Below are 11,123 nucleotides of genomic sequence, written 5' to 3' on the forward strand. Positions count from 1 at the left end.
TAAATTAACATCCAAGGGGATCCTCGGTGAGAACTGGTGATGATGCTCAACAGAGAAGAATCTGTGTACGGCACCTTTCTTAGCAGTGTTCACCACCCCCCCCCAGCGCCAACCCCCACTGGGCCTTGACACAAAGACTGCTACGAAGACAGCTCTATCTGCTTTTTATCAGATAGCCATACCAGGAAGGCTTTCCCCTACCACCTGCCCCCCCCCCTTTGCACACAAGAATAAGGTCCACTCCTCCCCAATGAGGAATTGGCATCTGAGAACTTAGTCTATAGTGATTCCTCAGAAGGAATACAAGCGGGTCTTAAATCCCCAAATCATGTTGGCCTGGATCTTAACGTTGAAACAGCTACTTAGGGTCCCAGAGTCAGTAACTTCACCTACAGGCTTCATTCTCCGCTCCCGTAAGGTGGGAATGATCATACCAGCCTCACAAGTGGAACATAATGAGGGCATACAGTAAGGTAGCCAATAAAGAACACGTCCACTGCCGTTTTCTTTCACACGATGGCTGCTTGCATCAGCTAGCAACCAGCCTTTTTGAATAAAGTAGAAATAAACCCACTAAGAAGTCGAGTAAGTACTGTTCTAAGACAGAACACCTTTGCCATGGCGACATCAAAGTGACTGACTGACACTTGACCCCAGCGAAGCTTTGTTCCAAGTCATGAAAAAAAAAATCTAAAGTTCAGAGGAAGTTGCCAGCTCTCCAAAATCACCTCAGTACCACTCAGATACAGCATCAAGAGTGCAAGTGCCTCTCTAATGGAGACAGCTTGCGATGGCAAATCAGGGGTTTCCAGGAGAAAGCAGAAGGAATGCCTTCCATGCTCCACTGAAACCAGGCACGGTCTTCCCAAGACACAAACACTGTCCCTCTCTTCATGGTCTTGCGAAACCAATGTGTTGAGGAGTCAATGACTAGAAACTACACCTGAGGTTGTAAGTTCATTATATTTATTTTGGAAAAATATTTTTAAGATGAATTTCTTCATTAACAAAACAGTAAAAAAACTCAAATAACATTTGCACAATATTCCATAAATACATTTATATACAAAAAAATATAGTCACATAGACCCGAAGTGCCTTTGTACATATTTACCAAAATTTAAATTATAAAAAAATGAACATCACAAAATACTCAAGCTTTACAGATATCATGAAAAATATTTTTACAAATCCAAAAAAATAACACACGTTTTTTTTCCCCATCTAGAAAAAAAAACACATTTCAGTATCAAAAAAGGACAATAAAGGCAGTTGTGTTTCTAGTTCAAGGAAAGACTGGCTCATAGTAATCCAAGATAGACGTGTCGGCAGTGCGTGCTTCCTATTTGTATCAAGTCACTCATCCAACTTAAATATATAATCTTCAAAGCAACTGTCCATAGTGCAATGGGGAACATCCAGCAGGCAGTGCAGCGGGAGCCGAAGCCCGGGCTGGCAGTGTCCGGCACCTCTGCTAACTCCAAGAGAACCAGCTCCGCCTGAACCTGTTTCTCAGCAGCAGTCCCTGGGGGTCTCCCTTCCTCTTTCAGCAGCATCCGTTGGGGCTATATATCCTTGGAATTTTATTTAAGAGAAATGGGAATTTTCGCCACGTCGCTTCCATCTCTTACACCTAGAAAGGGCCCGGGCAGACAGGACAGGAAGTTAACGTCAGGACAGAAAAGGCCCCTTCTGTGTACTACCCACGGCCTGTGACAAAAGAGTGTGGCGCACTGACCTCAGTTGCTATGACACACTCGTCCTTCTCTGCAGACAGAACGTATACCGACTGGTACTTGGTGTCCTTTGAAGTAGAGTAGACGGACTCGGGCCTCTTTCTGTCGGGGACCTCTCCGCTGAAAGGAAACGCAGAGAGAGCCGCAGTGAGCACACAGCAATGCGGTTGAACAAGGACAGACAGATCCAGAACACGGAGCGACCTTCCTGCCCTCCTTGCCCAGCTCACAGCACACACCCCCTGAGTGTTGAGGTCCCCTTCTCTTCTCCTGCGGAGCCCTGTGACTGGCACTTGGTGTCGTGTTTGCTGTGTGCGTCCCTGAGGGTGGCTTCGTCTCCCTTGAGGTCTCGAACGAGGTTATAGTCCACAGCAGGGTATCGGGCCTTAAAGCGGCTCTCATCAGCACCATGGTCCCCGTGAAAATCTGCCTTCTTGTTGGTGTTCTTGATCTGCGTAGCCCCGATGATGCTGACGGAAACATCCTTCTCACGCTGGCAATTGGCCAGGTTGTTCATGGTCTCTGTCTCTCCCCCGCAAGGATCCGGTGGGGGCTGGCGCTTCTGTAGCTTCAGCCGGACACAGACCACCACGGCAGCACAGCCCAGCAGTAGCATGAGGACGAGCACCACCCCAGCACACACGGCCACCCAGGGGAAAGGCCCGCCCTGGCTCTCCACGTGCCTCTCACTAAGGTCCACCACCATGGGACCCTGTGGTGGCTCAGGGAGCAGGAACTGGCAGTTGGGGCCGCCGTAGCCCTGGGCGCACTCACACATGTAGCGTTGGCCCCGCTGGTGGCAGGTGGCCCCGTTGTGGCAGGGCGCATGCTCACACCTGTTGACGGGGGCACTGCAGTTCCTGCCTGTGTAACCCGGCGGGCAGGTACAGGAGAAATCATTCACGCTATCCCGGCAGGTGCCCCCATTTGCGCATGGGGAGGAGGCACAGTCATCCACATTGTCCTCACAGTATCTCCCCGAGAAGCCAGGCTGGCATCGGCACAGGTAGGTATTGCCGAGGTCCACACACTTGGCACCTAGAACACAGGGCGGGCGGGCAGTCACGTATGGGCACACAGAAGCTTGTCCGCCCGTCAGACATGTTGGTGTAGCACCTGTAAGCCCATGACTTACGCCCACCACAGATACAATGATAGTTTAGCTTTGTAGCCCATGGCCTAAGATCTCAACTACAAGACTGTGGAGGAACGCCAGGTCAAGACCTACACAATTAGAAATAATAAGAGCTTTTTTTTTTTTTATGAGACAAACTCTACATCACCAGCACCTCTTGGTCCCTACATTTCTGTCTCAAACAAGGTTTTGCTAGGTTTGCCAGGATGGGCTAGAACTTGATCATCTTGTCCCAGCCATTGGAGTCAACTGGGACTACCCCTGTGCCAACACAACGGGATTCTAGATCAGTGCAAAGCACCCTGCCCGATTCCCGCATCCCTCTCACAACCACCAGACAAGGGATAAAACACACTACTAGATCCAGGTTACAGGTGGAGAAATTTAAAGATTAAAGAGGCTGTCACATTTGTTGGCAGCGTACTGTTAATGGGGAAGAGGTAGGCAAGAATGAAGAAAGGGAGGAAGGGGGGAAGGGAAGCAGGAGGGAGGAGGGAGGGAAGGAGAGTAAGGAAAGGAGGAAGGGAATGAGAGAAGGGAAGGCAACTGTTGGGCCAGCTTTTCCTCCAAAGTCTATTTTAGGTACCCTGACCTCTTTCCCACTAGCAAGAGGTTCTTGGTGCAAAAAAAAGCATACGTCCTCATACTTGGTACCCAAACTGCTACTTGGAGCAAGACTTCCCTTCCAATGGCACCATGGCTGTGCTTCCTCTACCTGAGCAGAGCCTGCAGAGCCATGGATGGTGGCAAGCACCTAAGCGTTGACCTAGGAGCAGGTTTGTGGTCTGCTGACCAGGGGCATTCCTTGCATTATGGACGTGTGACTAATCCTTACCCATTGTCTTCCCTCTGTGTGGGATCGATTCGGGGATCCACAAACCCAAGACGACTCACAAAGTCATGCACTTCTCTAATAAGAATGCACATGCTTTTGGAGCCAGTGCCCAGACATCCCCCCATTGGTCCTCACCATTAGAACAGGGGGAAGAGCTGCAGAGGTCCATCTTCTTCTCACAGTTGAAGCCAGAGAAGCCCGAAGGGCAATGGCAGGTGTAGCCTCCGTCAGGATTGTCCGAACACCGCCCCCCGTTGAAGCAGGGGCCGTCTGCACAGGTCATGGCACTCAGCTCACAGACCTTGCCGTAGAAGCCAGGAGGGCAGGTGCAAGAGTAGCTGTCCTCGAGGTCCTGTACAAGGAGGACCACAAGAGGCTTCCTTAAAGCCGCTCCAAGAACCTGTACACGTCATTAAAACACCAGGGATCCCCATCTTCAGGTCGCGTAGCACCCAACAGTGAAGCCTGACTCACCGTGCAGCTCCCTCCATTCCTGCAGGGGCTTGGTGCACACTCGTCTATTTCCAGCTCACAATTGGTACCCGTATACCCAGGTCGACAGGAGCACGTGTAGCTCCCCTGGCCCGTGTTGGTGCAAGTGGCTCCATTCCTGCATGGCTTGTGGTGAGTGCAGTAGTTCAGGTCTGCCAGGGTGGGGGACAGGAAAGGCGTTAGGAAACCCAAGATCAAAGACAGGAAGAACCTACTTTTCCAATGGGCATCAGGATGCTTTGAGAGGATCCGGCAGTCCCAGAAGGAAGGGGCTTACCCTGGTTGCAGAAAAGGCCTCCCCAGCCTTCCTGGCAGTTGCACTGCCAGGGCTGCTGGCAGGTACCATGGAGACAGCCTGGGTATCGGATGCACTCATCACAGTAGCGGCCCTGCCAGCCAACTCTGCACCTTGGGAAAAGCAAAACACAATCTCATTGCCTTCTAGATTCATAATGGCATTCTCACACACCAAAAAAAAAAGAAGAAATACAAAAGCATATCCAGAAGCAACAACAAGCTACCAGTCCTCAAACCAGGCAAGACTAGGACTAGCTTAAAACTCCTGACCTGTCCCCTCTCAGAGTCTTTGATGAAGGGCACGGGGGGGGGGCACGCGGGCTACCCTGGTTGCTTTTAACATACATGACAACTATGGATGTGAGATCTCATTTCCCATGCAAACCTTTTAACTGAGGCCTGTGGAGTCAAGTATGAGTTTAAGTTGATGGCAACTTACACATGTTTTTCAGACCTTTATTAGACTAACATCTCCCACTCAACTGACTCCTTGGGGGTGTTTTACTATACTATATTGGGGAGCAGGGGAGCAAGAAGAAAAGGTGAACCAGACATGGTGGCATGGAGAGCCTTCAGCAAAGGATTATGAGTTCAAGGCCAGCCTAGGCTACACAGGAAGACCTCTGGGCTACACAGAAAGCCTTGGAGAAAAGAGAAGAGGAGGAAGAGAAGAAGGAGGAGGAAGAGGAGGAGGAGGAGGAGGAGGAGGAGAAGGAGAAGAAGAAGAAGAAGAAGAAGAAGAAGAAGAAGAAGAAGAAGAAGAAGAAGAAGAAGAAGAAGAAGAAGAAGAAGAAAAGACAAATAACAACTTTGCATGCTTACTTGCATTCTCCTGGCTTGTCACAAAATCCATGTTGGTCATCACACCCTGGCAGACAGATTGCTGCAAGCAAACAGAAACATAGGTTGGAGCCCATCCCAAGGATTCCCCCCAGGATCGCCAGGTGGGACTGGGGGCAAAATTAGCAGTACCCACTCTGTAGGTCCAGGCTGAGTGGATCCCAGGCTGCAAAGCTTAGCCCACCCTGGCTGGTGGCTTTGGACTTCATTCAAGCCTGGGATGAGCATTCTTCTTAACATAGTGTTTCCAGGACAAAAGGGCTCTCAGAAGCCCCCACTCCTACCCCTGTCCCTTTTTCTTCTAAAAGAGGGTCAGAAGTCTTCTCCCTCCTCCTCCTCCTCCTCCTCCCCCACTTCCCAATTCTATGCACAAAGCTCCGCCTCTTAATATCCCAGAAAGTGTGTGTGCAGATAAGAGTGGACAGCTGGTGTGCAGCGTGCAGGGCAGGACAGCTGCTCCATTGTCTCTTCCTTCCCGCAGCTGCCCCAGCACAACAATGCTGCCCCCACCCAACCCCCAGCCTGAGCATGTGTGTATGCACTCACACAAGCGCGTGTGTGCACATAACCCTCTACCAATGGGAACAGGCAGTGTCCCTACCGCCTGTCCTCAGAGAGATCTAATCTATGGCACGTGTAAGCAGGGGCGGGGAGAGACCCCAGCGTTTGAATAAGGAGAAAAGTTTAGATTTCTGGCTACCCCAGAACCATTGGCCCCTAGAGAGGGAAAGTTACAGTGGGAGGGCCAGAGAACCTAAAGGGGGGAGTGTAGGGAAGGGGGGGTGAATGGCCACGGGCTGGAGCTTGGAGCTGGCTCACTTCCCCAGTTATGAAACTCATTAGTGATCAGCAACCCCAGTTCTTAAGAAAACAGCCAACTCTGGCCAAGGCGGGGCATCAAAGGAGCTCCAAAGCCCTCAAGGACACGGGGAAACTAGGCAACAATGACGTTCAAGCTCTCACTGGAGTGAGGACCCCTTCATCCTCGAGCAAAAACTAAATCTAGAAAGCTGCTCCGTATCCTCCCCAGGAACTGACAGAGAGGTTCTGGGCCTCACAGAGTCCAATGTTCAACTGCTCCAGGGCAGGAGAACAAAAAGTTCACCAAGCCCTGACTGGAAGGAAATGCCTACAGGTTGGACAACTGAGGACTCAGAGAGCTGGAGGGAGGTCCACCGAGGTCCTTGAGAACCAGAAGTAGAGCCGGGAGTCCTCCCTGCGGCCCTGATACCCTGGTTTGCAAGAGCATTACAGGACATCAGTTACTGCATTTCTTTACAGACTGTGCTGTGAGCAGTTTAGACCACATTATCAGGTGCTTTTCACACGGCGGCCCTGCTATCTGCCTCAGTACACCTGACCACTTTCTACTGCGCCCAAAGGACTGAAGACTTCCCTGCAGGACAGGGCACAGGGAATCTTTGCAAACGGGTTACTCTGTGGGCAGGTCAGGCACCCTAACTCTGTGGAGGAAAGGGAGGGTTTCCCAAAGAGACATTGCCACAGCAAGGAGAACTGTTGGAAAATGAGCCCTCCACATCCCCTCTCTGTCCCTCCCTTCCTTCCTCCCTTCCCTTTCTAATACAAAGGCCCTAGGGAGAGCACAGCCTTACTTCCTGACCCCTGGCCTTGTCTCTGAACTCCTCCCTGTGAAGAAAAGCAGCTTCCTACAGTGGATACAAGGTCTCCCTTGTTAAAATGCCCCAAGTTGAGCCTAACTCTGCCACTGACCACAAAACCTTAGCAAGACACTTCTGCTCTTTAGGCCTCAGTTTACCCACTGAGATATCTGTACCACCTCCTGTTGCTAAGCCCTGTGTCTTTCCCCATACATGGACCCTTAGGAGTCATTCTCCTGAGGACTCACGTTGAGTGCAGTACTGGCCTTTCCAGCCAGGGTCGCACACCTTCTCCCCTCTCTCCCCGCAGGTGAAGTGGCCAAAGGCATCGTCTCGGGGTCGGCAGAACACAGAGCAACCTTCTCCGTAGTAGTGTTCATCACACACGAATCGGTAAGAGTACCGGAGGTCTGTGCGTCCGATGCTGTGAAGGTCCTGGGACCACTCCTCTCCCACGGTCAGGTGCCTCTGCGTGGTTAGGCGGCTGATGAGCCTTTCTGGATTTTCTGAGAGAAGAGAAGATGCTCAGGTTGGTTCTGATAACACTCAGAGGCCAGGAACCCAGGGAGTGGCGGGGATGCTGTCAACATGGATTGGACTCTGAACTCCAGGTGCAGAATGAAGACATCAGAGGACTTGGGTGAGTGGGTGTAAAAAAAAAAAAGTGTATCAACAAGGAGTTTGCACAGTTTGCTGGTTTGGAGTCTTACCTGTTGCGAGGTCGTCGGGAGAATCGGTGTGCAGGGCTTCGATGATCAAAGAGAAGGTACCCTGGGAAAAGGGGAGAAGGTGCGTGATAATCCACAAGAGTGGAGGAGGGGGAGGATGGGCCAGCGAGGGTCAACTCCTATCACTTTCCTTAAGAAAACAGAATAATTTCAGAGTGTTTCTCCTGATTGTGGTTTCTTTTTAATATGTTAATACAGAATGCTGTGTTTCTTTTAAAGGGCTGGGGGTACTGGAGCCAACAAGGTGGGGTGGTGGAAGAGGAGAGGATGGTCTGTGTCTGTCATTAGTGTTCTGGGCTGGAACCTCGAGGGTGGAGAGCAGTTGCTGCTCTGGTAGTGACAGAATCAGGCCTGGGAGCTAGGGAACAGGAACTCTCCCAATCTTGAGGGGAAGGGAGAAGCATTAGACCCTCCAGATACAGAGGTGTGTGAGAAAATGCCTTGGGCTTGCAAAGGCTTCTGGTACTCCACATCCCCTCCTCAACCTCCAGAGACTACAGGTCAATTCCCGGGAAGAAGTCAAGACCGCAGGCGTGTCTTTGTGGGATTCTCCAACCCTTATCAGTGGCCGGTGCCTTCCTCCCGCTGCCAGCCACCCACCCGGCCCGCCACCCTACCCCTCTAGGCCCAGCCGGGTGCGCGCAGGTGCCCACTCACTGGCCAGGTGAAGCCGAAGGGGAAACGGATGGGGTTGCTGAAGGCAGGGTCGATGCCTGCGCCATCAGGCAAGCTGAAGGAGTCGACACCCAGCACTGGCGTGACCGCGCTGCCGTAGGTACAGGGTGGCTCCGGGGACACGTTGGCCTGATAGTGCTTGAGGCATACGCGGAAGAAGGTCCTGCAGGCGCACGGCGGGCCTGAGCCCCCGCGGCAGCAGTTGCGGTTCCCCAGCAGCCCCTTCTTGTTGACGAACTCCTGCAGCTTCAGCTCAAATACGCCAGAGCTCCAGACCTGCGCAGGGAAGGGGCGTGAGGACGCACTGGCGGCGGAGGGGCCCGGGGCGCGCGGGCCCTTGCTAGGACGCAGAGGCCGAGCGCACCGCAGCGCCCGTCCGGAGCCGCCCGCTGCCGGGCAGCTCTCGGGGTCGTAGCTGCCGGAGTCACTTGGGGATGGACAGCTGATCAGCTCGTCCGGCTCCCCTCCCTCCACCGCGCAGCAGCCCCGCCCGGCCCCCTACCTGGCACAGCAGGGCCGAGACCACGGCAAGGGCTAGCGCGCTCCGACGGCCCATGGTACCGCTGGACGCCCTTGCTCTCCTAGAGTATCCTCTTTTCTCTCTTCTTCAAAGGCCCAGGAATGCTAGGAAAGTCTATGTGACCCGAAGAGCACCGGGGGAAAGGCGTCGCTCGACTCCAGGTGTGGTAATCAGAGCCAGTTGCTTAAAGAGGGTGCGGTGCTTTCAGATACGTCCCTGACAGAGCTCTGCGAGGCACTGAGAAAGGGCAACTTTCGGTTTCCTCTTCTGGCTTTCAGTCCACGAGTAGGGTGAGGGTCGCCGGCTTTCTGGGTTTTGTCTTAAGCTTCTTCGCGGAGGGAAAGAGGAGAAAGGAGAGAAGACACAGAGGAAAGAGAGTCCAGATGTTCAGCTTAATTCCCAAGAGAGCTTGCAGTGGCTTCCTTCAGAGGCCTATTAGAGAGCGGCGGTCTGGAAATCCCACCGGTGAGGCGATAATCCGGGGCCCCGAGGGGCGCGATGGGAACGCACGGCGGTGGTGGCAAGAGCTGCGGCGCGCGCCCTGGTTTTCCCTCCCGGCCGGGCGTCACTCGGCCGCCACTGCCGCTCCCAGAGTGTTCTGGACCGGTATCTCTTGCGCCACCGCAAAGCCTCGCGTCTTCCCCAAGAATTCAGCCAATGCCATGCGAGAACACACACCCAGGACCGGAGGCCGAAGCGTGGGAGGCTCCGTGCCGCACCGGTGCTCTCCCGTGACCTGCCTCGGTCAGACAGGGTAACCGCGGGGTGCACGCCGGAGGATCTGGCCGTGGCAGGCGCCTGCCGCCCTTAAATCCCGCCGGCCGCTCGCATAACTAATGAGATGCAAATGAGCAGCCCCCCCAATCTGGCGAGAGCTGTCACAAAGGAGCCACTTTTCCAAACCCTCCTCTCAATGGATCGCCAAATGGTCAGTGAGCTGTAAAATGTGCAACCCTCCTCCCCGCCCCCCACCTCCCCGCCCCCTAGTCCTCTCTGCCTCCGCCCTCGCCCCTTCGCCTCCCTCCCCCAGCGCAAAACCCGCTCATTTACATTCCTGCAAAATGTTCGCCGCCGCGACGAACCGCTCTGCTCCTGGAGCTGGAGCTGGAGCTGACGCCGCGTCTCCCACCGCCACAGGCCGGAAGACCCTAGGCACGCTGGGCGGCCTGCGCCTCCCACCCGCGGTCACCGCTCGGCTGGGCGCGCCGGACACGGCCTCCGGACACTCGCGCCTCCCACGCTGACCGCCTAGGCTCTCCTCGGTTGTTCTGTCCTGGGGACTGAAGAACCGGAGAGAGGTTAGAGGCCCGCGTCCCCGACGCTGCCCCTCCTCCCGGGCAGGCTCTTTCAAAGGAGGAGTCTCCCGGAGGGGGGCGGGGGCGGGGACCCGCTAGGAAAGGGACCCTCGAAGAGGTGGGCATAGGGCGGCAAGAGCACCGCGGCAGTTTGGGCAAGTTTGGGGAGGTTAGGCACGCTGATACCTCTGGTGGAGGATGGCGGCTGAACCTCGGAGAGCGCCGATGGGCTCGCGATCCCGGCCGGGCGCCCCCCGGAGACCTCAGTGTCCGGGAGCCCTGGGGTGTCTCCGTGTTGTCCGCGATCACTGGAAGTGAGAATCCGGGGTCCGGGCAGCGTATTCCCCTGAGCCGGGAGAGCCGAAAGCTTCAGCTTATCCCCTCCCCAATGTACACACCCTCTCCCGGGAGATTTCTTTCGACCGCCACCACCTTTACTGGTGTCCGGTCCCACTCTCCTGGCTATTCCCCCTCAGGCCTCTCTCTGCTTGGTAAAAAGTGAGTTTGGTGTGTGTCGTTCGCGTGGCTGTCATTAAGGCAGTCTGTTATTGTGCGAGGCTGAATCAGTGGCTCTTTGTGCGCTCAGCTGTATGGTAATGCAGACAGCACCTGCTCTCCGCACAATGCGGAGAGAAAGAGCTCCCCCTCCGCGCACGCCGCGGCCTCTGCGACAATGTCCGGCACATGTTCGAAAGGCTCCCCCCCCCACACCCACCCACCCAACCAACCACCCCCAACACACAACCTTTACACAACCGTCACCTTATTAGGTTTTTACACATCCATCAGATACTAGAACTTTTGTTTTCATTTTTTAAAGGGAAATGAGTTTATTAGGAGGGCCCAGGACACACGTATCACAATGAATTATCTATCTAACCTGCTCCCCTGCTTACAGACTCCAGAGAATAGTAAACGGAGGCATAGACTCTGGCTTAGCACCTAGCTTTG

General features: G+C 54.1%; 1 protein-coding gene across 1 annotated transcript; it reads right to left on the reverse strand.

The window, feature by feature from the left end:
* Positions 1-1,219: 1,219 nt before the first annotated feature.
* Dll1 (delta like canonical Notch ligand 1) lies at positions 1,220-9,809 on the reverse strand. The gene is made up of 11 exons (XM_005083022.4): positions 8,860-9,809; positions 8,340-8,633; positions 7,665-7,725; positions 7,203-7,460; positions 5,318-5,378; positions 4,476-4,606; positions 4,181-4,350; positions 3,842-4,058; positions 1,976-2,774; positions 1,739-1,856; positions 1,220-1,633 (listed from the first exon to the last, which is right to left on the reverse strand). Exons 1-11 carry the CDS (start codon positions 8,911-8,913, stop codon positions 1,628-1,630), a joined length of 2,169 nt encoding a protein of 722 aa, XP_005083079.1. The 5' UTR covers positions 8,914-9,809; the 3' UTR covers positions 1,220-1,627.
* Between the last annotated feature and the right edge of the window lie 1,314 nt (positions 9,810-11,123).

Source organism: Mesocricetus auratus, unplaced genomic scaffold (genome assembly GCF_017639785.1).
Source record: "Mesocricetus auratus isolate SY011 unplaced genomic scaffold, BCM_Maur_2.0 Super-Scaffold_100018, whole genome shotgun sequence".
NCBI classification, from domain to species: domain Eukaryota; kingdom Metazoa; phylum Chordata; class Mammalia; order Rodentia; family Cricetidae; genus Mesocricetus; species Mesocricetus auratus.

Excerpts from the sequence above, each read along its gene's own strand:
- Dll1 (XM_005083022.4), bottom strand. The coding sequence starts at position 8,913 with ATGGGCCGTCGGAGCGCGCTAGCCCTTGCCGTGGTCTCGGCCCTGCTG. Across the intron at positions 7,461-7,664 it reads TCCCGACGACCTCGCAACAG|AAAATCCAGAAAGGCTCATC; the intron begins GTAAGACTCCAA and ends CTCTTCTCTCAG. Across the intron at positions 4,351-4,475 it reads AGGCCTTTTCTGCAACCAGG|ACCTGAACTACTGCACTCAC; the intron begins GTAAGCCCCTTC and ends CCACCCTGGCAG.